At 43.6% G+C, this 27,783-nt stretch overlaps 1 protein-coding gene across 1 annotated transcript in view; it reads left to right on the forward strand.

The window, feature by feature from the left end:
- scube3 (signal peptide, CUB domain, EGF-like 3) overlaps positions 1-25,481 on the forward strand; it is a 63,003-nt gene extending 37,522 nt beyond the window's left edge. The window contains exons 6-23 of the mRNA XM_034537255.1: positions 1,873-1,989; positions 6,688-6,735; positions 10,917-11,033; positions 12,520-12,642; positions 16,563-16,679; positions 20,536-20,658; positions 20,817-20,933; positions 21,022-21,117; positions 21,244-21,360; positions 21,815-21,976; positions 22,379-22,582; positions 22,965-23,126; positions 23,224-23,391; positions 23,497-23,658; positions 23,751-23,948; positions 24,038-24,190; positions 24,985-25,064; positions 25,329-25,481. Coding sequence (XP_034393146.1) covers positions 1,873-1,989; positions 6,688-6,735; positions 10,917-11,033; positions 12,520-12,642; positions 16,563-16,679; positions 20,536-20,658; positions 20,817-20,933; positions 21,022-21,117; positions 21,244-21,360; positions 21,815-21,976; positions 22,379-22,582; positions 22,965-23,126; positions 23,224-23,391; positions 23,497-23,658; positions 23,751-23,948; positions 24,038-24,190; positions 24,985-25,064; positions 25,329-25,481 — 2,417 coding nt within the window. The remainder of the gene's footprint in view (positions 1-1,872; positions 1,990-6,687; positions 6,736-10,916; positions 11,034-12,519; positions 12,643-16,562; positions 16,680-20,535; positions 20,659-20,816; positions 20,934-21,021; positions 21,118-21,243; positions 21,361-21,814; positions 21,977-22,378; positions 22,583-22,964; positions 23,127-23,223; positions 23,392-23,496; positions 23,659-23,750; positions 23,949-24,037; positions 24,191-24,984; positions 25,065-25,328) is intronic.
- Positions 25,482-27,783: the final 2,302 nt, after the last annotated feature.

The raw sequence follows: 27,783 nt of genomic DNA on the forward strand, positions 1-27,783 counted from the left end.
ACACACACACACACACACACACACACACACACGCACACACACACGCACACAGGGAAACACACCAGAAGGAGGATTTATAGGCTCCTCATGAAAATAGTAATTGGGGTTGGAAACCTGCCGATGATAGATACTTCCATTCATTCCACAAATGCCTTCCAACAGATTTAAAGTAGGCTACTGACATTTAAGCTACATTACCAAGCAGTGACTAATCTCCTGAATAGTCCTCGTAAAAGAAAAAAACATGTTTATCAAATCAGGAGCGATCATTTACACAACCGGGGCAAGTGTGGAGGTTACTCGAAGGGGACTGCTCTGATGGACAGCGCACACTTCCTGTTGCCGTGCAACGGAGATCATCCTGTCAGAGCTGGGGCCATGGCTGATGGGGGATTTGTCTGTGTTTGGATAAGGATTGGAGAAGTGTTATTCTATAGTTTTTTTTTTTTTTTTTTCTTCTCTCTTGACAGCCCAGGAAAAAGGGCAAAAGGCTCTGGGATGGTAGGGTGCAGACAGGATGGCGGTGGAAGCCTCCGCTCGTTCGAGCTCTTTTTCACTCTGTCATCACAGGTGTGTTAGAGGTGCCACGGTTAATGCTGCCTTCGCCCGCCAGTAGACAAATGCATTTGCACTTAAAGATTTGCGAACACACACACACGCACACATATTTTCTCTTCCCATCATTAATGTGTAACTGACATGAGTCCTGCGCTGCGTTTGTAAGAATTGTCCTAAATTATATTATTTATATATATATATATATATATATATATATATATATATATATATATATATATATATATATATAACAATGTTAAAAAGTTTTTGCCTATTCTGCAGAATTTATTTAATGCATTAAAAATGAAGACGGTCTCGGTAGCGTGTAGGCTGAGTCGTAGTAGTAGTGAGTAAGCCTCATTGAGTTGCAATGCCACGATTCTCCGTAGTCGTAGAGAATAAAACCACGATGGTGATAAATGTCATCAACGTAGTTCGCCAGTCGCAAAGCAAGGAACGCCTTTCTTCATGTTACACAGGTTTTGACCTTTGTGACTATTGTTCAGTATTGAGGGTGAACGCTTCAGCCTGCCCTAAAATGTTACGTCGACTAAAAGTGCCTGTGTTTGCCACTGACGGGCTCAGGTTGGGGTTGAAAGAGTTTGTTGTGATGGAGAATAGAAAGTGTAGCTTAGTGTTCGACTTGATAAGACTCATTAACAGACGTGAGTGAATGAACGGTAAAGAAAAACACTTTCTTTTCCTGAGTGTTGTCAGCTCTCTGCTCCCTGAGTAACTCTCCTGAGTGCACCTTTCTAGTCATTCTAACAGACACAGAGGTGCACACACACTCACTCACGGACGTACACACACACACACACACACACACACATACACATACACACACACACACACACACAGACGGACGAGCTCTCGTGATTCTCCTGGCTGAGATCAATATCTGAGCTCGTCATTGGTAAAAACAAACACTTTTAGGGAACATAAATTGTACGGCGAGGAGTTTCATTGAAGCCTGTTTTATTATTGGAAGAATATCAAAAAATGTGTTCCCCATTAGTTATTTAGACGCAAAAAAAATGGAAAAATAGGGTCCAAATTGAATCTGACATCTTTAATCTGAGCCCAGTTTTTAATAAAGAAAATGTTGAAATCTGTAGTGATTTCCGACCGTCCATATTGTTAAAGTGTTGGGAGTTGGGACTTTTTTTTAATCCAATCATTTTGAGAAAAAAAGATTATGTTCCAGAACATATGGCCCTCACGGAGTGTCTGATGCTGAAGGTTTTGCATGTTGTAGTCCTCATTATTCCTGTATATGTGCAGTGTGTGTTAATGACCTGTGCTCTTTGATAGTGACATGTAACTACGGTAACGGGGGTTGCCAGCACATCTGCGAGGAGACGGACCACGGCCCCAAGTGTTCGTGCCACATGAAGTTTGTCCTGCACAGCGATGGAAAGACTTGTGTAGGTGAGTCACCTCATCCCGATACCAAGGGCAAGAAATAATGGCTTTTGAAAAAGAGAAGAAAAAAAAAAAGTAGAACCACAAAACGATTAACTCTGCACACGATATCCCGACGGCAAATTTAATTCAGGTTTGAAATGAGGTTTATTGTGAGACAACGCACATTGAGATACAGGCCTGGTTCCAGTAGCTCTTGATCTGTGACATACAAGGACAAAAGGCTACCACCCACTGTGCTCCCCCCCCCCCTGCTGCTGCTCCAGTAACCTCTCAGTCCCTGCATCTGCTTTGGCTTCTCTTCCTCCTCCTCCTCCTCCTCCTCTTGGACACACCAGCTCTCTTCTTCTCAGCCACGCAGTCAGACGCACACCTTCTATTAGCCCTCGGGTCAGTACCTCTACTGCCTCCCATTGGGGATTAACTCACACACCTGACCTAACCTTCCACTGGCATTATTTATCAGTGTTTGCCTCAGTTGACTTAAGTTGAGTAAAAATCATTCAGCCTCTCGGGGCATATTGAACCGTTTTGAAGGGCAGGTTTCTTTTTGGTGCCCGTGGAACACGGTTCTAATGAACACGTATACGGATTGCGCTTCGACCATGCAGCGTCGCACTGGCGATTACCAATGAAGTTAGTCAGGTGCACATTTGAGACCGACCATTACTGCAGACGGGTCTTTAATTTATTCGCCTCTTTAACCAGAGTGTCATTTTAATAGTTTCTGTATCCAGTACAACACCAATTTGAACCCATTCCGCGCGTACTTTGCAGCGTTGGTACCGTGGGTTTGTAATAGAAGCGTCGGTGAGTCGGATCGGACATATTTTTACTGTCGGGAAGACGAACCTGGTAATAGAATTAGAGGCTACGCCTGCGGAGCAGACGGGTGTGGTGGTTGCTCGGTTTCAATGGCTGTTAAGTTCGGGGGGCTCGGTTCGGGTAGCGGTGGACTAGCTCGGTGCTTCTGGATCCCCTTTGTTACCGCAGCCCCGACGAGAGCCAGACCCTATGTCAAGGTCTGGTCAGCCGTCCTGTCATTATTGCTGTACCCTGCTAAGCCATGGGGGGACGCCGCAAAGTCGACCGCAACCAAATTATACGTCTCGGCTCGTCGTCTTATTCCCAAATGCACATTTCGGTGTGCCAGATTAAGAAGCAGTCAGCCAGTTAAAATCTCTGATTTCCCTCTCAGAGTCCAGGGGTTACAGAGGAGGGGAAGGGGAGGGGAGGGCTGCTCTGCGGTCGACACAGGGGCGCTCCGTCTCCCAGACACTCTATTAGTTAATAAAACCCCAATAAAACAAACACTGACGGGAGAGTGAGTGACACCAGCGTTTGAAGACCTTCAGTGAGGCTCCACTACTGTGTGCTGCGACTGCAACTGTGTTGGGTTTCCACCATGAAAAACTATTCAAGACCAGCTGTGGTTGTTTTTTTTTTGTGTGTAGCTCATCAGAAGCTGCACAAGTGTACACTAACATTTCAAGTCAGTGTGCTAGGTTTGAACACAATAACCTTATCCCTCTGGCAAAATATGATAATAAGATATGGCAGCTACCTCTGCTTTGCGGAAGGGAATCACATTTTTAATTAGTTTAAGGCTTAAAACAAATGGTTTACTCTCGGAACAAAGAAATCATTTTCTAATCGTGAATTAAGTTTCAAATGGCGTTGAATGTCACGAGCGAGAGATGAAAATAGCCCGCTGGGGTTGTTTTATTTTGACGTGCCGATATTCATGGCACATAGTGATAATTACCTCTCTGCCTTCGCATTCGTACAAAGTAAATGATGCGTAGTAGTGTCGAGGGTATCCACGGCAACCACACAAAAGGAAAATACACTCCCGTTTTGGTCCTCCACTATCGATTTTGATTTAGTAACATTTATGATTAATTGAGTCTCTGCATACTTCATCCGTAAAGGAACATGACGCGATTACAAAAACGGCTCTCGCCCCCGTCGGCGGCTTCGTCGTTAGTCCGGTGGGCTCGTTCAAGATGCTGTAGCTTCACCATTCAGTCCATCTTGTGGGAGGTTTCATATCATTTCGTGACACGTTTTGCATACATTTCGTGGTGTTTCTCATCACCCAGGCTTTGGACATGCATTTTGTAATAAAACACAGTGTTGGTTCTTTATGCTTCCTCTTTTCACCTCTGTTCATACCTGTCGGTGGGAGTTTCATGTCAGCTGGGCCGTTATGGATGGCACATTGTTCTCTTTCATTCATACTCACGAGTACACACACACACACACACACGCACACACACACACACACACTCTGAGAGGTATTTGTTCAATTCGCCTTCTCAATCTTTAAAGTCGGATTATTCGACTGAAATTAACACAATGTAACAAAGTCTGGTTTATTTGTTTGTGCATCAAGTGAGTTGAAGTCGTATCGTGAAGGAGCGACCCTCATGTGGCAGCATTTACGCTGTTAGCGCAGCAAATCATAAACATTCACAAATAGCAGGCAGATGCAGACAGGCTCAGGAGTTCAATCATCTGAAGAGTTGGCCACACTATGCCAAACACACACACACACACACACACACACACACATGCACACACACACACGCACACACTCGAGCGAGCAAGAGATGCATCTTATAATACAAACAGAAAGCTCTACAAACAACCACACAAACAGGACATATCCAGCATGCATGCATCACATGCATGTAAACACATGTAGTCTACACGCATATGCCCGTAACATAAACACGCCGTGCTCTCCTTTCGGGTGGTCTGTGGGTTCATGCCGGTGTGTTCAGTTGTACTTCACAGTGCTCTCTGTCCTCTTAACTGCTTAGATTTGTTGTGTCTGGATGCTGCATGTCGGGACGGGGGCACGTCGGTCCAACTGTGGCAGTTGACGTGGACTGTGCATGCGTTGTGAGTCGAGCATCTGCTTCCTCATCTGGCACCTCCAAAAGAGCTCTGGATTGGTCACCCCGGCCTAAAAACATGCTTTAAATACAGGGATTGATTTATTCTCAAATGATATTTTATTTAAAACATAATTACAATAGTTCAAGGATATACATGATGGCTCTTACTGCAGTGTAAAATGAGATCCTCAGAAGGTCTTTTACTTTTTGCCATTTTGTTGACGTGCTTAAAGGAGCAAATCCGTCATCCCAGCTGTATCATGGGAGAGGGTGTGCGTGGTCTGCATACTGCATGTGTGCCATGTAGTCTAGTGTAAAGCTAAATATACATTCAGTGGACTGGATTCCCTTTGGATTTGGCTTGTAGGTCATTTTTTCAAATTAAAAGCCAATCTATTAAAAGTCGTAATATGAAATAAATGATGAACACGAATAGCTTTTTAATGACAACACATACATTGTACAGCTGGGGCCCACTGCCAGTGCTTAAAGACTTGATATAACAGCCCGAACAACATTAATTCTGAAATGATCCGTCCATAAAAGACACCGTAAAACATGAATCTGGCTGTCTCCCGTCTTCCAGCTTGCAGCACTAACCACCACTCGCTCCGTCTGTGGAGGCTCGCAGCGCTTATACTAACTAGCAAAAGCCTCATCTCGCACAAACAGGCCTGCGCTGTGCGGAATATTTCATTTGCATGATTGCATGTGGCGAGGTAACACCTTTTTCCTTGAGATGTCATAAACAATTTGTTTGGTAGGAAAATAATCACTTTTGCTAAGTGGTTACCGGTCTTTTATTTTTAAACCAACGACATAATGTCACTCTCATGTCATTATTTGCCTCCTGTGGGTGTAAATAGCTATTAACGTTTGTTTAATTCAGGAGAGATGATCCCCTCTCAGCCATGCTATCCACCTTTTTTCCTAGCCCTGTGATATCTCTCGCATGAATTATGTGTGTCTATTTTTATTAGAACTTTTGGAGAAATAAACAATGTGGGAACACAACCTATCAAACGGGATAATATGATAATACCTGAGTACGTTAGCTTAGCTTTAGCTGAAATGGTACGGAGATCAGAAGCAAGTTATGCCGTTTGCAAAGCTAAATGTGTGGCTCAAACAAACATGAACTGAAAATGAGACGGCGTTGTTCCCGTCGGCAATGGTGCATTCTCATCTGCCAAAAGAAGCCAAAAATACAAAACGGCTTACTTATCTGCTACCGTTATGATTAATATGTCTGCATTTAAATACACAGGGTTGTTTTTCCACCTCATTTAATAAAACGCCCGTGGCTTTATTACTACGGAGGTACTGAAGAGCCTCAGAGCTGTTCAGACCGTTCATCAATTCAACCGTCTGTAGCAACATAATAAATAAAATAAGCTAAGTATGCCACTTTTCCTTATCGAAGGCCACTTCTTCGTGCTCGTCCGCACTTCTCTCTGTAGTACAAGACGGAGGTTTAATCACATCATCCCATATAAGGATTGACAGGTTGAGTTCTCACCTAATGTATTTCCCTAAAATAATTTATTTTTTTTAAAAGTAAAGAACCCTGTAGCATTCCGCTAACTCTCACAGGCGCCTCTTCGGCGACGGGAATAAATGGAAAGTTGCGCTCATGATTCACTGAGGGGAAGGTGGTTATTCTGTAAATTACATCGGATTAGTTCTTGACACATGCTCATGATTTACATAACACACCAGTGCTGCGTGGTTCAAGTGTACAGAGAACTAAAGTGGTGTTTTTACAATGTGTGCGTGTGTGTGGGTGTGCGCGTGCATGCAGGGGAGAGGAGTGTCCAGTCCCAGGCAGCCCCACAGCTGTTCCCCAATGGTAAATATGTGTTCCTCTGACTCCTCTCTCTGGGGGTCTGTGGGTGTGGGGACTAGAGGAAGCCAACCTAACAGGCACTGTTCAGGCCATTCCCCACAGGGGCATCATCCCTCTGACCCTTGACCTCTGACCCCCCCACCCCCCCCCCCCCCCTCCACACTCCCCTACCTTCCTCTTCCTTCTGTGAATGCCCTCTCAATAACAACCGCTGGCCGTGGCCACGCCTTTTCAAAACACAGCTGCAAACAGGGAGTCTTTAACCGGCAGTATGAACATTATCTAAAGAGATACAGATTTACTGAATAAAATAGAGAGATATGACTAATTCAGTTTGACAGTGATGGCACGTAAGTATTGTTCTTAAGCACAGTTTTGAGATACTTTTATCTACTCAACTACAATTAGGAGAACAATATTGCACTTCTCAAGACCTTCCATAAGAAAACCTCAGGTTAACGTATAAAATACTTTATTAAAGATTAAATGAGTGGCTACCAACCTTTTCGGCTTATGGCCCTTGTCACATTTCAGGTGTGTATGGGTTGTTAGCCTCTAACCTTCTCAGATGGTTTCATGTAAATACGTTTGCGGCCCAAAGAGGTAACAATTATCTAATATTTTAAAAAGGCAACAGTTAAAAATGTAAATAATTTTTTTTTTAACCTATCATTTTGACGTTGTGGCCCTTTGGAGGGGCCCAACCCCTAGGTTTGGAACCATTAAATACCTTATATTATACCATATAAGGTATTTAAAACTGATGATGATAATACATCACTCAAAGATTTTTACGCAGAATGAGTACTTTTACTTTTTTTAGTATATTTGGCTTATAATACTTCTGTACCCTTGTCAGACTGAATGCAGGACTATTTATCCACGTAGAATATGCAAATATGTTTTCAGCAGTTTGATTGCTCGACTGAATCTGGACGTCTTAGCACATAGCCTCCGTCAGAAGTCCAAATAAATTTAAATGTGATTGGCTTTTTAGAGGCAGACTAAAAGTCTTCGGTTTTATTTGTGTTTTGATACGACTGAAATGAGCCAAATTGAGCATGCTCGGGTCTAAACACTCAGCCGTGGTGTTCCTGAACTCCATCATCACAGCCTATTAGCTTTGGTGAGGGAGCCAATAATGTGTCCATGATTGCTTCATAGAAAAGATAAAACACGGAATCCCTCTAAACCGGCTTTTAGTAGAAGAAAAATGAAAAATGGGGCAAGTTTTGGGCAAAAGAAGGGAAATAAATAGTATAGAAACCTTTTGCATTTTGATAACCTCACAAATTAGCTGTGTTTTTAATAGCTATTTGGCAAAGAGAAATAAACTCATAGATCTGCGACGATGTATCAAACCTCGATACTTCAAAGAGATTTACGATTTAATTATACCATGTAAGAGACTGAGGGAGGAGGCTTGTTCTCGAAGGAGTAGCCTGTTCAAGGTAAGATGCGAAACAAAAGGGTTTTAAGTTACTAGTTGTTGCTACTGTATGTACACTGAGTTTCCCTCATGCCACACTATAACAGTCTGACCTATTTAAGTATTTTGTGTCCTAGTTTCTGTTTGTTTTTTTCCTCTCTCAGAAATAGAAACATTAGGAGCAAGAGACATATTTTGCATCCTCCATTATCAGCTCCCTCCCCTCCCCCCACCACCCCCATTCCTAGTGTTACAGTACAAGAGTGAAACCAGCTTTGTGGTTTGCGTTCACAGTTGCACCTCCTAAATAACTTATAAACTGTTCAGTGGTCTTATTTTAATTTTGTGTTATTGAGAGAGCATTTTTCTTCTTTTTCTGATAACAACTGTACCTTTCAGAGAAACTTTACTCTACCTGCATGTTTGCTGTCTGGTTAAATAAAAAAGAAGATCTTCTCCACCAAAGCCCTATTTTCTCGGCGATCAACACCCAGAGAACCCCTCTCCCTTGTGCCTTTTTGTAAATACTATCCACTCTCCACGTTCGCGGTCGTCATAAATGGCTGATGACAAGTTGTTTGTAAACACTCCTGATTTAAGTCAAGAAGTGCTGCAGCGAGACCTCTTGCGGCTTCCGTTAAAAAGATTATGGACACCGTCTGTATGAAACGTGTACTGCGGAGGCTCAGCGTTTAGACCAAACACCCGACACGTCATCTGGGAGAATATTTACAAAAGTCTGCCCGCTGTTTTTTTTTTCCCCCGTAATTGCGGGTCCCAACCGGTGTGCTGTCGTGTGGCTGGTGTGAATCCAAAACACACAAACCCACACACATACCAGAGCGTGTGTCTCTGTCTTCACAACAAAAAAAAAACACAATGTCAGAAATGTGTCTTTTGCTCTCTTAAACACACGCTCATTACAGTTTGCTGAGACGGCTGCCCGACTAAGCGTTACGGAGGCATGTCCCAACGCCGTCTTTATCGGCTCGTCTGCCAACTGTCTCACACTTTGCAATTATGTGAACCCGCGGTGCCATCGGGCCCGGCTGGGGGACTGGAAGCAGTAATGTCAGTCACACGGCCAAAGCAATGTCCCGTTTGCTAACGTCAGCCTGTAAAGGCAACTGGTTTACCAGGTAAGACTACAAGATGTGTTTAATCTGGAAAAGATGCGCTTTACTGATTTTATAATCAAAACACTGCTGGAAAGTGTGTCATTTCAGGTTAAAAACATCTGACAGCTAGAGAAGAGGTTCACTTTTAAACCTTTTGGAAATTGTAATAACCATAGGAGAAAAATAGTTTAAGTTATGGTTATGCCTCATATAAATCATGACGACACAAACCAAATCCATTCAAACTGCATACATCCAAAGTGTCACAAATACAGCTAATTGCCAAGTAACCTAAGACAAACCCGCGTCTCATATAGTTTGCGATGTTGCAATGCATTGCAAGTCATCATGAACATCATTTAATACTTAATTTAATATTCACCGGTCTTGGTACGGTACATTAATGCATCATGTTCCGCCTTCAGCAACGACATCCGCGAAACTGTTTGTCTATGAAACGACTATAAAACACAAAATTACATCACTGTAAGCACCTGTTTTGCCTTGATGCATACTTCCAGTCCACGGTTTAGTTTTTTTTCTTTTTTTTTTTTCGAGAAGGAGCTTTACAAAGTTTTAGTACGGCTGCTGCAGGCGGTGCAGTTTTAGATTTGAAGTGAAGAGGATTAGGTGTTTCCCCATAGGGATCCTCGTTCGCTATTTAAAAAACAAAAAGAAACCAGTGCAGCTGCATTCCCTCTTTAGTGCCACGTGTGAGCTGCCAGCTCCCTGCCAGTGGGAAGTCTTCAACTGGTCCAGCTGTGCTGGCTCCCTTTTTAGAAGAGCTGCCAGCCAGCATCCTACAAACCCATTACAGAGATGGTATGACCAGTTGCCTTAGAGCAAGTTAAAGTGATGTTCAAGGTTTACTTGTTCTTTTTGTTCAGAAGTGTGTGAGGCTTTCTATAAAGCTGCCAGGCACACGCTGGTCTCCCTTTTGTATCCTGTGCTGTTGCTTAAAATGAAAGTCTCAGTGAAATTTGTCACCGTCTTGAGAAGAGACCTCAGCTCGCCTGTCTTGACTGACTACCTGCCTTGTTTTTTTTTTCAAAGCAGCCTTGGCAACGCGGGGCTAAGTTAGATGAAATTGCTTTTTTTTTTCCTGAAAATGCCTGGAAGGTTTTGTCAAAAAAGCTGGAAAAAGTGGCAGTTTTTGTCGCATCTGTCTTGGAAGTCAAACCTCTGGCCTCGTGATGGAGGGAAGACAGATGCCCTGCAGTACAAAGGGCTTTTGAAGGTCGTAGTGCCATTTGACCAAAGAGAAGCGCACACACACACACACACTTTACAACACATATAAAATGTGTGAAACTCTATATTTGGCTGTGCTGGATCTAATATTTTCCTAATGACTGTCTCCTTTTCATTATTCACAAGCATCTTCTCAATTCCTTTACTCTAAATCTCATCCAGCTGCTGCATTCATTTTCTCTTCCCTTGTTTCCTTCATTCCCATTTCCTCCTGACCGCCTGCTCTGCTTCTTATTGTTTGCCACCTGTTTGGCACAAAAAAAGTAATGTGGAATATAATAGCGTGCCTTCAAATTCAAATTATTTCTATCATACCACTATGTATTTCTACGTTGCATTTCTCTTCCGAGAGGCTCTTCTGACTGCGAGTGCTTGTTTCCCTGCAGAGACCTGTGCAGTGAACAATGGCGGCTGCGATAGCACATGTCACGATTCAGTGACGGGGGTCCGCTGCAGCTGTCCTGTCGGCTTCACTCTGCAGCCGGACCGCAAGACCTGCAAAGGTAAAAGCAACAGCATTCACACCACGCCACATTATTCTCCCGCTTGTCATGTGCAACGTCTCCCTCCGCCTGGAGCTCCCAGGAATGATCAATTAAGTTACCCTGTTCCAACCCGCTAGTTGGATTTTTCTCTGCATAGATGACATTATCGACATTGTTTAGCAGCCAGCGGTGCTCTGTCGATGTCTGTGTCCCTGCTTGCATGTCTTTTTTACTTTTCAGCTGCATATTTTCAGTAACATTTTGTGATGCCGCCTATTTCCTTGACAGTTGTTTTCCCCGCCATCCTCCTTTCTGGGTGGCGGGCCGAGCATCCTCAACTCGAGCAACCTTCCTACCAGAGCAATGTTTAGTTTTTTTTAAATCTGGAGACTAAGAAAAGAAAAAGAAATGGTACTACTGAGCGTTAGACGACTTTGAAGAGAATGAGAACAATCTGAGTTTCCAGAAAAGCCGCGAGAGAAATCCGTCAGTACGGCTCATCATGTTACACTAACAACTCTAATAAAAGTACATATTGTATTAGTTTGGTTTTAGACGTAATAAGAAGAAAACAAACCCGGGCAGATCTGGCACAAGAAAACGGGGACTTCTGTTGAACAGAGACAAAGATGGAGCAAGGGAAGGGATTATTTTATTCCTTTTCAGATGCATTTATTCCAACCAGATGATGAAGACTCCCTCAAGAGACAGACGCCTCATTAGCGATGATGATTCAGAATTAATCAGAGCTGCCGCCAAGGCTGAACACCCATCGGGGGATGATGAACACATGATATATTGATTGCGTATTGGCTCCAGAAATGAAGAGTAACTGGAGGGAGGTGGACAATGATGACAGAGTTCTCCGCCGCGAGGCTTTGCTGTGTGAGATCTGCGTCCCATTACAGCCACAAACAAACTGACGTTAGTCCTTCCGAGGGCCAGTGAGGAAATCCCTAAAGCTTATTTCCAGTTTCCACGAGACTCTCACGGACATAGTTCTGCACCATTAGCTGAGCTGCCTTTGTTCTCATATCTCCTCCTTGCTGTGGAGATTTAACAACTTGCCCTGAAGTCCTGTAATCATCAGTATATTTATATCAACAATAGATCACATGGCTTCTTGTATGTGACCCCCGCAGTGTGACTCACTGTGCGTTACCTGCCTAGCACCAAATGACGGACAAAGTTATCGACAAGCCAATAAAAACCTTGTGAAACATTTAGCAGATACTTTTCTCAGGAGTTTGCGGAGATCAAAAATTGTGCTATGAATATTGGACTTACGCTCATCAGCTGGACAGAAACACAACTCCAAAGGAGTGATGTTGCTGCCTTGTAACGGCTGGATGCGTCGATACGTTTATTTTGACTGTTTGCTGAAAGGAAATACATGTCAGTGTTGTGTTCACAGCCTGTTCCCACTGACCCCAAACAGTTCAATGTCCTCAACTTTTCTTTTGTTGATTTTATGTATCCACGGTCGATGATCTTCTGTCCGCAGACATCGACGAGTGCCGTCTGAACAACGGGGGGTGTGATCACGTGTGCCGGAACACGGTGGGCAGCTTTGAGTGCAGCTGCAAGAAAGGCTACAAGCTGCTGACCAATGAGAGAACTTGTCAAGGTAGGTCGCCCTTTTTTTACCAAGAAGGTTTTCTGTAGACCCCGACACCGAAACCAACCTCAACTCTTTCTTAAACATAGTGATTTGTTTGCATTGATTACCAAAAACGGTGAACCAAGAATGTCCTCCAAATAGCACAGGAACATGCTCCCTCCAGCCGGCAGAGAAGCCAAACCAGGCCTCTCCGACTTGTTTGTCTGTTATATTTGGTGGTAGCCATCGCTCAGCAGGAGCTGGGGAGGGGGGGGACGACTAGCTGCAGAACAAATAAAGAGTTTGCCATGGCCGAACACAGGTGTGGGGAATTAGTGCTCCAACTCTAAAACCTCTGGTTCCTGGATGAATCAAGCCCCCGACAGAAACATCTGGTGGAGGAAGACAGGAGGGCTACAACTGTGGTGCTCAGCCTCTCTCTCTCTCTCTCTCTCTCTCTCTCCCGAGTGGAAAAACAGATGACATGCTATTTTTTTAATTCTCTTCTCTTTATTGATGTGGTCGATCAATATCCAGCCTGGTACACATCAATGTCATGCAATGGGTTTAGAATGGCTGCACTGAATGCCACCGCTCTCTTCCCAAGTACACACACACACACACACACACACACACACACACACACACACACACACACATCTTACTTGTCACTGGGCTTTTGCAGCCACTTTCTTGCCACTTCAAATCGTTTTTTTTTTTTGGTGGGATGCCTTGCGCTCAAGCGTTCAGAAACGCAAAAACAATGCAAGGTTTATTTTTGCCATAATGGCACAGATAACTGCGAAAATGTGGTCCGTGCATGTAGGAATGTAAATCACAGTTTGTTTTCTGTGGCGCCGTGCCGTAACCCACTCCGTCATGTGCTGTTTGGTTGCACGGGGGCAACTTTGGAACAGTGTTGTCCTTGTTTGGTGCTGTGTGTTTTGTCTGGAGAGAAGGGTTGTGATAAAGCTCACCTCTTGTTGAGTGAGGTGTTGCCAAGCTCACACACACTCTGAACTACTGTCTGCCCCTTATCCTCTCCACTCATTCTTTTCATTTTTTCGTCCTCACCCCTGCAAACGAGAGCCGGGCAAAATAAAAGCAGAGGGCCTCTCGATAAAGCGTAAACTTTTTATCTTAATGGTTTATCCGCTGATTCTTGGTGGTTGTACCCCGCTGCGGTTGGTATTAAACTCTGGGATTTAAGGGGCACTTTTTAATTTTTATTTTGTATTGCACTTCCATAAAGTTGGGGAACTCACAAGAGACATATTGTAAAAAAAGAACAAAGAAAGGTCAGAAGCAGAGCAGCAGGGGCCGAGCTATCTTGACTTTTAGTCCCTATGGAAAGCTTCTAATACACTGGATGTCCTATAATGCAATGCGATAGAATTATTATTTTTTTGGTGAACAATGAATTTACAAACAAGGATAATTATGGTATTAAGGGACCTTGACATGCGAGTTGGAAAAAGAACATCTAAACATGTAAACCCAAATGCATGAGAACCCACTCCAACAAATTACAGTTGTATTGTAAATCCCTGAAATGTATGAATAAAAAATCAGCAAAAGAAGAGCAGAGATGTGTCAAACTGTACACATGTATACAGCCTGCCTGTACTAACCTTTCATTGAACTGTTTCAGGGTGTTTTATGAGACCATCCCTTCTAGTTTTTGGCACACGATTTAATAAAAAATGTATGTCTCCAAGCTCGATTCAACCCTTTTTGCACAGTCGACTAAACTCCTCATGAGCCACGGATCTGTGCAGATGGTACACTACTACAGTGTTGTTAATGAGGGCTCGGTGGTGAGTCGCGGCTTTCTGTGTAGACGTTTGCTGTCTCCACGAGGTGTTGAGATGTGTAAACTGAACTCTGGGTTTATCTTGGTTTAAACAGTCATGGTGTTTCCCCGCTGCCAGTGGACCATGGCCCATAAATCAGGATGGGGCATGTCTGCTGAGCCTCTGTCAGCATTCCTCCTCCCTCAACAATCTCCTTCTCGCTCCTAATCCACATGAGGGCACTCGGGGAGATTCAGATGCCATGTTTTCACCAGAAGGAACATTTTTTATGTAGAGCTCTTATCTGTTCCCCATACACAACAGTGACCTTTTCTCCCTCCCAGTCAACCTCATTTGCCTCCTTTTTATAATGTAGGACTGGGCAAGGATGGAGGTTAAAGTGAAGCCGTGTGTGGGCAGATTAATGGAGAGCAAAGAGAAGAATTAATTGATGGAAACTCTCTCCGTATGTTCCCCTGCACGTATGTACATCACCTAACCTCGCCAACCCACCGCATACTTCACTTTAGCTGCATGATAAATAAGGGTTGTGCTGCAGGAGTCCCAGATGTCTTCACATATCTCCTTTTTGTGGCGCAGCGCAACACAAAACGATATAATGATAAGTTGCAGATCCACTTACTGCAACATTTTTTTGAGGGTAAAAACTGAGTCACCACGCCCATTTGCCCCAGACGGTTTTTCAACTCTTCACTTAAAAAGTGTGCTGAGCAAAGTTTATGCCCAATATGCCAAAAAAACAATCACTTTTGCAATGCCTCATACAGCGTGTGCAAACCCGTGCTGCTGTCAGGAATCTCCACGAGGACTGTACCAGAAACATTGTCATTTCTTTTAATATAATTTTTTTTTCAAACCTATAAAGCTTGTTTAATAACTGATCACTTAATATACTCTTAACCTCAGAACATCTTCATCTTCTTGATGCTCTCACAACATGCTTGACATACACTAACCTGAATGGTCTGCATCGAGTTTAGCTGTACACACGAAGGAATATGTGAATATTATGTGCAATTCTGTGCAAGATATGTGCAGACATTAATCTGTCTGTCTTTTTGGTTTCTTCAAGGTAACCCATTATTTAACCAAACTCCTGTAATTGCTGTGAAATACCTGCGTCGACTGTTTAATGGTGGCTGGCGCTGCCTCATAACCCAGCGGAGGTTAAGATAATGTGGATAAAAGCAGGTTATTCCTGGGGAAAATCCTGGGAACCTTTTTTTTTTTTTTTAATTAGTCAATTACAGTAGGCATCCAGCAAAGTTGTAGCACGTCCCCAGTTTCTCCCACCGTGCGCTGCCTGGGCTTGACTCTGATTTCTGCTGACATTAAAGACAACCTTGATCGTAATAAAAACCAAATATCATCCGTCTCCTGTAGCTTCATGTGTCAATCCGTCTGGTCTTTGAGCCCAGGACATTTTAAGCGACTTGTCTAAGAAAGCAGAGAATCTCAAAAAGATGAGACACGGCGGCGATATGAAAGGCTGAAAGACGTAGAGGCTTTACTGACAGGCAGGAAAGAGCTCTGTGGACTTACAGGTTTTATAAGGCTGACTGGGTCAGGAGGACCAATGACAGTAAAAGCAGACCTCCTCCTATCTGCATCTGATATTTATTAAAATACTACATAATCACTTCCTTTTTCTTTTAAGGATTTTAAACACATGAAAGCCATATGCCCTCAGAACCAAAGAAAGAGACATCCCATCATGAGGCTTCTAACTCACGGTATGGTTAAGAGGAGAAAAGGGAAAGGGATTGGCAGGTTGTGTGAGCGGAGAAAGCGGCACTTCAGCTTCTATTATTATGCAGAGAGCTTGACTCCCGCTGTCGCTGCTTGTTATTTCAAAAATACTTCAAAAAATTCCATTTCAGTACATCAAAATGGAAAAACTGAATGACGGCAGGAGGTCAACCACTTTGCCGGGAGTACCAAACCGAAGACGTCTTGCTTTCAAAGGATGCTGTTTTTGTTGTTGTTGTTGTTGCAACATGTGTTTTGACCCATTTCAATTCATGACAAATGATGAAAACGGAAGAAAGAAAAGTGCCGTTTGAAGGTCTTTTCATGTGAATTGTTGAATGGTTTTGAGAGGTTTCTAACAGCCGTGTCTTTCTATCCGTGCAGACATCGACGAGTGCTCTTTCGATCGCACCTGTGACCACTTCTGCATCAACTCCGCCGGAAGTTTCCAGTGCCTCTGTCATAAAGGCTACGTCCTCTACGGCCTGGCACACTGTGGGGGTGAGCCAGCACGCCTTGTCTCTTGATGTAAATCTCTCCTATCCATCGCTCTTCCTCTGCATCCCACGCCTCTTCGCTAACCCTCCATTAGCTGCTCTGACGTTTGGCAGGAACAAAACACAACTACACTTTCAATAGACTGTTGTTGTTCATTTACATTTCCTACTGACGGCGTAAAGCTCCCTGCAACATGCTGTGTATAGTAAAGGAACTGAGGTGAATGCATTTTGAACTGCTGATTTATTTCCATTGCATATTCCTTGAGTTTGATATACTACTTTTCAGCCATTGGCTGTTTTTAGACATGTTAGCAACTTGGCTAACATGGCTAATAACACTTTACTGTTCCAATACTTTGGCTTATGTCCAAACAGCAAATATCTCAACTCCTTTTATGCTAACGTGCCGTAATAAGACGTTGAACATTAAAAAACAGAACAAAATACCTGCTAAACATGAACATGTTAGCATGCTGGTGTTAGCATGTAGCTTACAGAGCCGCTAGCCTGGCTGTAGATTCTTAGTCTTTGTTAGATAATTGCAAGTCAACGTCATTGGTCAACTTGATACATCCTGAAAAGGTAATTCATCAAAGTGAACATTTGGTCACTTTTTTCTTTTCTTTTTTTAAGTAAAGGTAATTCCATCATCTGATAATTTTGAGTTGCCTTCCCAACAGCAAGCCATTCAATACTCATACTTTACATGTTTCACCTGCATGTCACATTGAATGGTCCCTGCATGTGACTGCGTTCTTGTACAATAACTACATTTTTATCTTTCTCGAGCCACTTTTAATTTTCTGGAAACAGGTGGATGCCTGCGAGGCAGGAAATTAATCTTAAGACCTTTTGCTGCACTTGGCAGCAACATGAAATGTTGGTGATTTTGTGCTGTAGTTACATGCAGGTGGAGGTGGAGTATGACCATGTTCATTAAACATTAGCAGGTACCTACAGTGCTCTGGTGTGGCGTAGATAGCAGAAACAGCCTTTGGTGTCAGAAGGAGGTGTGTGGGGGCGCGTCAGATCTGCCTTGCAGGCAGCAAGAGGCCCGTCAGAGCACATCAGGGTGTTGCGGCGGCCCTTTGATGGAGTGTGTATCACCAGTAAGAATCTGCTGCTGTCTCCAGCGCCTCAGGGCCTCACAGTAGTTCTGGGAGAGACGGAGAGAGACAGCATATGCACTTGAAATACATAGCTTTACAGTGATTTGTTCATTTTTTTTGTAGTTTGACAGGTCGACTGATCAGGAATGTTACAACAGAATGTAGAATAAGGAATGAGACCAGAGAGCGTTAACATGTAGCATGAAGTCTGCACAAACACAACAGTGTCGTTAGTTACACTCTCAAAGAGTGAAACATGGGACTGTCTAAATGCCAAATTGAGAACTGTTGCATGTTTTACCCCTATTTCTCTGCATGTTTTCCGGTCTAATAAAGGTAAACATGCCTTGAAAATGTTTGTTTCTTACGATGTAGGAGTCACAAACATAATTTCCTTTATAGAGCCCAATTTTACACAGTTTTCTCAGAGAGCTTTACAATCCATACAACAAAGGACATCCTCTGCCTCTTGGACCATTGGAGAAGGAAAAAGCCTTTTAAGGGGTTGAAAAAAAAAAATGGAAGAAACCAGATGAGGGAAGCAATAGAAGTGCAATATAATATATTTAAAACATACTCAATCCACATGACATACATTATATATATATATTGAGATTAGTATACTGTAAAATAATTACTATTACAGCAGCATGCTCACATGCTGGAGGTGGAACATCTGTATTAGTATCATGCGATCCATTAAAGTGCCCCAGCAATAAATACCTCCTTTTTGATGCTCAAATAATGCTCCGTTGAGACCATGAGAGATGGCCATAATGCTGCTGAGATGCTGCGTAATATTGCAAGGGGTTGCTTTCATCTCATCCATTCCTGTATACATGGTTGAATTACACACACACAAAAGAAATCACACACAGGATGAGCTGTCAAAAGCACCAGAATTGGATTGGTAGGGTTTTTACTCGCATGATGGACTGTGATCGGGCCACAGGGAGCTGCTGAGTGGAGAGGAGGTGGTCGGGCGTAAGTGACTCCCTATACCATTGTGGAGAGAGAAGGCGATGAATGATTTCCTCTCTCTTTTCATCGGCGCTGTCAGAACTGTTAGATAACCCCCAGAGATTTATGGCGCTCCCCCGTTGTACTTTTTCACTCCCGAGCCACAACCGAGGTTACGTTGTTATTCCACGTGTGGTTCATCAAACCGAAATATAACTGCCAAACAATCCAGAAAGCTGTGCTCAGTGTTTAACAATAGACTCACCCTAAACAAACCCAATTAGGTCAGCGACCTGTTGTCGAGCATTGTGCCGGGGCATGTCAACATTCCTCCCAAGTGAGATTATATCCAGCCATTCTCCCTCTCGGCTAGCAAAACAATCCGCTCATTTTTTTGCTGAACTGGTAGGAAAATAGTGAGACTCAAAGCAGTTGGGAGTAAATACTTTGTAATTATTTTTTAATTGACCTCATCTTGAGCCAACCAGCATTGACCTCAACAGAGGGGCTTTCTGCTGCTGCTGAGAACTGTATATAGATTCAAGAGAAAGCGTGAATTGAACCCAGTTTGAGTTGATACCTTATCATTTTTAAAATACTGAAGCCGGAAAATTCCCTCTTGAATACTCACGTTACGATTGTTTGGACTGGGAGTTTTCTGACGACCATGATTCAGCACGCAACGGTGATTTTTTTTAAAATGCGAGGACGGCACGATTTCCGCGAACTCTCCAAAGCGTCACGAAATTCCTCCCTTAAATTACACAAAGCCATTGTTGAGTCTAACTGTCAGTTTGTCTTTTTTTGTGTTGTTTTTTTTTCCTCCGCTCATCTCTGCTCTCTTCTGTAAGAGCACGCAAAGAAGAAGAAGAGAAAAAAAAAAGAAGCCTTTTGGAGGAAGGTCAGAATACATGTAATTTGGCGTCGTTTCAAGTGTGGGAGGAACAAAGAAGTCAAAATAACAGATGCTGGCAGATGAGCCGCGCTCCCATCAGATGTTCATTAGAGCTCTTTGTCCTTTTAAATTGAGTGCGTTGATGCAGAGGATGAGCAGCGCACCTCTCATAGCATTTCCAAGCAGCTCTGGCAACACATTGCTGTTGATGAAGTCATCATCAGACTGTTTTTCTTTCTTGTCTTTTTTAAAATAATTGAATAAGACAAGAAAAGAGCATTTAATGTCTGCAGGACCAAGGCCATCGATCACCGCCGTCTCTCGTCTCCGACGCTCGGCCGCTAAACTCATTTCCTGTCCGGCATCTCGATGGCAGCCGGCCTGCATCTGTATCCCGGATGCTTTTAAGCAGTTTTAGCTCAGCGTGTGTTTTGAAAAAAAAAGCTGATTTGTAATTTACTGCTCAACCACAATTCCTCCACGCTGAGGAGTAAAGGATGTTTTGACCATGAAATTGAGTGCGGCCAACAGCAAAAAACGAAGAATGACTTCTGTTTACACGCAAACGCGTTCATCTTCCTAGAAGAGGACTCTCGACAGGATGAAGAGACCTGACCTCTGAGGGAGAGACCTGACCTCTGAGGGAGAGACCTGACCTCTCAGGGAGAGACCTGACCTCTCAGGGACTCCTCGTTCACATCTGTGCTGTTTCTTAACGGGCCGGTTTGGCTTTTGCAATTCACTCAGGATCTTTTTCAAGTGGACACATATTGTTTCTCAGTGCTTTTGAGAGCCCTTTTCCTTCCTTTTTAAGTTTTAAAAGTACGTGTGTACAATTTGTCCTGGCAAAAACTTTTGAAAAAAAGTCTTAATGTTAACCTATTTATTCACAGATATTGATGAGTGCAGCATAAACCGTGGAGGTTGTAAATACGGCTGCATCAACGCTCTGGGGAGTTACGAGTGTACCTGTCCACCAGGGTACAAGCTGCACTGGAACAGGAAAGACTGTGTTGGTATGTAGCAGCACTGCCCCCTTGTGGTCAATTTACTCACACACACACACACACACACGCACACATTCCAGTGCCTGGGCAAATATTTCTCATTCTCTTCCTCATCCACTTCCTTGGCCTGCAGTGTGTGATTGTCTGTGGGTTTTATTTCCCCTCAGAGTTGGTGAAATGTCATCTTGGACTGATGGCACCAAAGGCCACTCTGACCTGTAGCAAGACGGGCAAGAAAGAGAGCTGCTCTCTTACCTGTGCCTCTAAGGCTCACTATCTGGCAGGTACGTCGCCCACAATCACAAAACAGATGCAAGTGTTAATGAAACCTTTCTTAAGACGTACTTTGTTTGTGTGCGTGACGTTTTGCAGAGTCTGATAACAGCTACTCGGTCAGTTGTGGGATCCCCATCTTCAGAGGGAAGTCCCTGTCCAGGCACAACTCCAGCAGCAGTCAGAGCTGCATAGGTTCGCTGCCCTCCAGATTCCTCTAATCAAACAGCTTTTAACGATCGAGTGTGTCTTTGCTGCGGCCGCAGTGTGACGCTGCTGCTGTGTGCTGCCTCCCACCCACTGTGCTGTGTTTGTCTGTAGAGGCGTTGGCCCCTCCAGTGAAGCAGACGGCTTCTTTCAAGATTAAAAACGCCAAATGTCACCTGCACCCGAAGCTGACCGGCAGGACGGAGGACAGAGGACGGACCCTTGGACCAGGTCAGTCTGGTGTGCTGATATTTATAGACATTTACAGGGGTTCACAGTATAGTTAAGAGCTGAAGCAATTATCTTAATCATTTAAAATGCTACTTTTTTGATAATTAATGATTAGTTTTTAATATTTCTTTTAGCAAAAATGCCAAAAATGTACTGGTGCCAGTAAGATTGAGCTGTTAATTATTTTCTTTGTCATATACAATTTATATTTTTGGCCGTTAGACATTTTTTAGACAATCAATTAGATGATTAATGGAGAAAATAATCTGCAGGTGAGTCAAAAATTAAAACAAGTGCTAGCTGCAGGACTAATATAACTGCTAATGATGTAATCTGATACCTTTGAGTCATACTTTGCCAAGAAATGATAGATCTTGACCCTCAAGCATGAATCCACGTGCATGATTATGCATTGATGTGCGATTGGCGCTCACTGATGTCCTGTCGTTCACAGGAGGGGGGCAGCCCTGCAGCAACTGCCTGGTGACATTCGTTAACCTCAAATGCGACTCCTCTAAGAAAGCCAAAGGGCGACGCGCTCGCAACCCCTCGAATAAAGAGGTGACGCGCATCACTCTGGAGCTGGAGGCTGAGGTCAAACCCGGAGACACGACAGGTCAGTCGTCGGTTCCTGTCTGTGTTGACCTTGTGAGGATTTTACTGTACAGCCAACAGATTATTTATAATATACAGTCAGTGACTGTCCTTTTTTTGAACAGCTGAAACAATTTGCCGAATGATAGAAAAGGAATGGGCTATTTTATTAACTTTTATTAATGTTTGATGTTTTTAGTCCTGACACAAGTCTTGTGAATCTGTTGCTTTGGGTAATTCTGAAGTCATTTCTCACGAGTTTTTACAAACCAAACGGTGATCGATGTTTTGTGCACGATCGATTAATCGAGAAAAATAATCGCCATGATAATGCACACTGAAAGTAATTGTTAGTCTCGATACAATCGGGATCTGCCGTGTGCATGTGATTTAAACGAATGGGTTTCATTGGAACCATAAACAGGAAGTTGCAATCTCAGCTGCCTGAGACAGCGCATGGAGAAGCAGGTCAAGACGTACATCAAGGCTCTGAAGAAGTCCATCAACCAGGAGCGCTTCCTGATCCGAGTCGCCGGTTTGGAATACGAGGTGGCCCAGAAGCTTCCCCAGGCGGCTTCCAGTCAGGAGAACTGCGGCCCGGGCTGGGAGAGGGACAGCGGCCGATGTGGTAAGACTGGAGAGCTGGACTGGGAATGTCGGCTGAGCTATTCTACTGGGATGTGGTGTTGATGCAAGGTGTACCTAATAAAGTGATACAGTGCCCACTTTATTAGGTACACCTTTACAGTCCAATACTCTGAGTTCGTCCATAAAGGCTGCTATTATAATATAACGGGGACAGAAAATAATGAATGTATTTTATTATTACATTCATTAATAAGAAGAAGAAGAATTAAATGTAAACATTTCTGATTACAAAAAGGTACATCATAAACTTTGTGACGGTAGATTATATGTGCTCAGTTTTTTGGTTTATGCACTTTTTACTGATTTTTAAATTGAGTGAAGCGAGTCCTCTCTGACCGGAGCTGTTGTGGATGTTCTCTTAGTCAGATGCTTGTCGGGGTCTTACTACCATGGTGAGCAGGAGCGCTGTGTCCAGTGTCCACCTGGCACGTTCCAGGAGAAGGAGGGGCAGCTGGCCTGTGACCTCTGCCCCGGCAGTGACGGCCACGGGCCTGTCGGGGCACGAAACATCTCCTCCTGTGCAGGTAGCCTAGTTCTTGTTTAACGGTTAAACATTTCTGATAGTTATTGTGTATTCCTACTTAGTAAACCGTCTCTCCGTGCTCTACAAATCAAATCCAGGCCAGTGTTCAACGGGGTCCTTCTCCAACGATGGGTTCAAACCTTGCCAGTCGTGCCCTCACGGCTCCTACCAACCAGATTTGGGACGGACGCTGTGCTTCCCGTGTGGCGGAGGACTGGGCACCAAGCGGGAAGGCGCCAGCTCCTTCCACGATTGTGAAGTCAAAGGTTCGGCGTGTGCTGTTTTTATACAGTCAAAGAAGGACAATAACCTCAAATAATTCTGCAAAAAACTTCCCCCAATATATTTATATTCTAATGTCTGCCCTGCAGTTCAGTGTTCCCCAGGTCATTACTACAACACCACGGTACACCGATGTATCCGCTGCCCAGTGGGGACGTATCAGACAGAGTTCAGACAGAACTACTGCATTACCTGCCCCGGGAACACCACCACGGATTTCGATGGTGCCACGAGTGTCTCGCAGTGCAAGAGTGAGTACGAAAACGACTGCTCTGTGTTTTCGAGTTTCCTTTAAAAACACGAGCCGGAGTCTTAATTTGTCGTTTTACTGCTGTGCTTCTAGACAGGCTATGCGGCGGCGAGATGGGCGAGTTCATGGGTTACATCGAGTCCCCCAACTATCCTGGTAATTACCCCGCGAATGTCGAGTGCATTTGGAACATCAACCCGCCCAGCAAGCGCAAAATCCTAATTGTAGTGCCGGAGATCTTCCTGCCCTCGGAGGACGAGTGCGGAGATGTGCTAGTTATGAGGAAGAACTGTGAGTGTCTCTCGTTCCTGTTGATATTTCAATATATATTTAGCATTCAACACTGGATTCACCATCGTCTTGTTTTGCGCCTCTACAAGGGTCGGCCACGTCCATCACCACCTACGAGACGTGCCAGACGTACGAGCGGCCCATCGCCTTCACCGCTCGCTCCAGGCGCCTGTGGATCAACTTCAAGTCCAATGAAGCAAACAGCGCCAGAGGCTTTCAGATCCCCTATGTTACTTACGACGGTACGGAACATTTATGACACGAGCTGTGTATTCGCTAGCTGTCATGACGCCTGTGCGTCACATTGAATGGGGAATTTCTTCAAATTTGGCACAAGCGTTCCACTTGGACTCGAGTTCCAGCCAAAAAACAGCGTCCTTTTGACGACCAAATTCTAATCGATTCATCCTCAAGAAATGATATGCAAATTATGACAATTTCATACAAATTTCAATGACATTTTGGACAGACATGGACGTAAAATACAACCCGACCGGTTGGCGGATTGGTAATTCTAGCAATGACATAATATAACTGGACTTCATGACATGTAAAGTGTTAAATAAATACAAATAACTAAAATAAGAAGTAATTTAACAAAAATGCATGATAATAAAAAGAACAAATGCAGGAGGATAAAAAAAAGAAAAGAAAAAGCATTTCCTCAAACACTGCCAAACCTGTACCCTGGTTCCTCTGAGGAATCAACGGCCCTCTTTTGGACCTACTTTCCACCGAAGTAGACTATTACTTGAAAAAAGATGTCACTGCAAAAATTTTTCCAATATTTGTCAGTACTGTGAGCGTCACAAACTAAATTCTAGCCCTTGCATTGTATTGGGACGGAGGTAAAAATGTCAGAGTTGGACCAAAATGAACTACATGGCACTAGAGGTGAGAATACGGCAACGTAACTTTGGTGAACTGACGCTTTAATGTTACTTTTTACGTTAAAAGGTCCAAGTTAAAAAGTGTCTCTCAGAATTTCATGTTGTGAATAGAAGTAATCGTATCTTGTGTGTTTTTATAAATTCAGAGGACTATGAACAGCTCGTAGAGGACATAGTGCGAGATGGAAGACTCTACGCCTCAGAAAACCACCAAGAAATCCTGAAGGTGAGCAGATCTACTTCTCAATACTCAAGACCACCTGAGGACACGTGACGTGCTGCACCTTTAGGTGCTTCTAGGCCACACAAAGCTGTTGCTAACAAACATACTACTCATTGCGTGAGTCAGAAAATACTGAAATGATCTGCTAATGTTTTCTTATCGTAGGTGTGTTGTTTGTTTTCCAGCATTGCGCAATAGCTTCAAATGTTATTCAGAGGATTATTAATGAAAGTAAGCATTTATTTACCCGTCTGTTCTTCCCTGCAGGATAAAAAACTGATTAAGACTCTTTTTGACGTGCTGGCTCACCCAAACAACTACTTTAAGTACACCACTCGGGAGTCCAACGAGATGCTTCCTCGCTCCTTCATACGCCTCATAAGCAGCAAAGTGTCCGCGTTTCTGCGACCATACAAGTAAAGCCCATGCAGCGGCTGAAGCACGGGATTGTGACACCCCCCTCCGCCCCGCCCCGCCCCGCCCCCCCTCCACCATACAGGCCGTCCCACAACCCTCACAGGACTTAAAACACAAACATACTCGTATGTTTACCCCTCTCTTATTTTCCATAGGCTTTGACAATAAACACTATGCAGACCTGAGAAATTACATTTTTTTTGTTTTAGGTTTTTGTCGATCTCCATTCAGCGCAGGTCTGCAATCCCAAGCTCAAGCATTTAATGGGCGTGTAGTGGGGTTGGTTTCTGTTGTGCAATGAAACCACAAAAAAAATAGAAACGCCCGTTTAAGACCGTAGGAGTGACGTTTTGTGTGCGCGGTTTGAGCTAGTTATTGTATTTGCGTCAATGAGCAGTCTGAGCGCCAACTCCTACCATTAAGTATGAGTGTACATGTTGCGTACGTGTTGCGGACGTGTTGCGTAACCCTAGTTCCATCTTCAGTGTCTTGCCCTCGAGGAGGAGCGGCGGTTCAATTGGAGTCTCGGCGACTGTTCCCGGTCATTCAAAGCAGTCCTATATTTGAGCTCTTAGAGCAGTTTAAGGGTTTTACTGTTAAAACAGTTTGTTTTTGTTTCCGTCCGACGAGACCGGACCAGCGTTTTCCAACCTTCAGATCATTTCTGTTGCCTTTTTTTTTTTTTAAGCAGACTTTAAAAGCAAATACGAAATAGGTGGTTCATCATTACAGGAACATAGTGGACATTTTTGGGAGGTTAATAACTAACTAATAATTGAGAGCCACAGACGTTAGACAATGTGATGTCTAGTGGAACATGTCTGAAAGAGAGAGAAAGAGAAATGTCTTCAAGGGACATTATGTTTGCTGCTTCTTTTAAAAAAAGGTCACTTTAATTATTCAATCTCATATTGTCTTTCTGATGTACTCGACACACACACCAATTAGTCTCTAGACACTAAGGAAGCTCCACGTCTGAAATACTTAGTTCTTACTCACAGTAAGTTGATCATGTCACATTGCCAGTTTTATCGTGTTTTTATTTCATTCTTGTAAATAATGAAAAATTAGACGAGGGTTGAATTCTTTAATCCTAAATTTCGTATGCAGGACACCCCCCCCCCCCCCTCAAAAAATTGCTTTCTGCCCGTCATGTCCCACCCCTCTCATGTCCAAAGACGCCCAGTGCTCCCGTCTCACACCCCACTTCTTTTTTGTTCTGTCCCAATGAAGACAGCTCTTCCAAAGACCGCCCAAAAAGGACGGGTCGCTTTGTTTTGTGCACTACATTTAGAGCCCGTCATCCTACCTTTTTAATGTGCAATGAGTGGAAACATCTTCATTTTGATCACACCCACAACAGAGCTTGTGAAATGGGATTCAGGCTGCATTCTTGTTGAGACTCATTGTATTAAAATATGTATCGGTCACTATGGGCAGAAGATGTTTAGGTTGCAATGTGTAACTGCTCTTAAGAGAAATAAAAAAAAAATTGAAAAAAAATGTAAAGTCTGTCAAGAAAGGTAATAAAAACTGAATATTTGGTGTGTAAAAAAGAAAAAGAATACCACAACAGGGTAAAATTATTTTAAAAATATAACGCTATGCTACATGTTAGGATCTTCCAAGTAGATTTAAAAAAAAAAAAGAATCGCTAATTGCTCAACATTTTATGGGAAATACTTAATTTGCTTTCTTGCCGGGAATCGGGTGAGAAGGAGACCTCGTCTGGACAGATGGGTTCGCACAAATACTGGAAATGAAGGGAAACCGCAAGCCCGTCTCCGTCCCGAGGAAACACACCGAGTACAGAAGTGTTTTAATGTCAGCGGGGCGGGGGTTATGTGCTGCATTATTTTATGGCTCTGCTCGTTTGCCTAGAAACATCAGTGACTCCAGACGGACGCTCAGCAAGAAAGGGAATACATATTTCTCTATATATGTCGGGACTATTCCTAAAATCCTTAGCGCTACCACTTTAGTCAAATTGGTAGAGATGGCTGCGTGACGATTACGATAATCCCAACACCGCGTCAACGGTTCGGGGGGCCCCGCTTGTGTAAATATAAATAAGTGGTACAGGATATGACATGTACCATCTCAAACTCTATATTAAAAGTAGGCTACCCAAACTTTAGGATGACAAAAAGGGATTTTGGCCACATTGTCAAACCGGGGGCGATGGTGGGCGGAGCCACAAAGAACTCACGTCAGGTCAATATGTCCGTGTACTACCTGCCCACATGCCCCCCCCCCCCCCCCCCAGAATCAGCTTCTTTCCTGCAACCCGATAAGTTTTTTTTTC

The sequence above is a fragment of the Cyclopterus lumpus genome, chromosome 7, assembly GCF_009769545.1.
Source record: "Cyclopterus lumpus isolate fCycLum1 chromosome 7, fCycLum1.pri, whole genome shotgun sequence".
Lineage (NCBI taxonomy): Eukaryota > Metazoa > Chordata > Actinopteri > Perciformes > Cyclopteridae > Cyclopterus > Cyclopterus lumpus.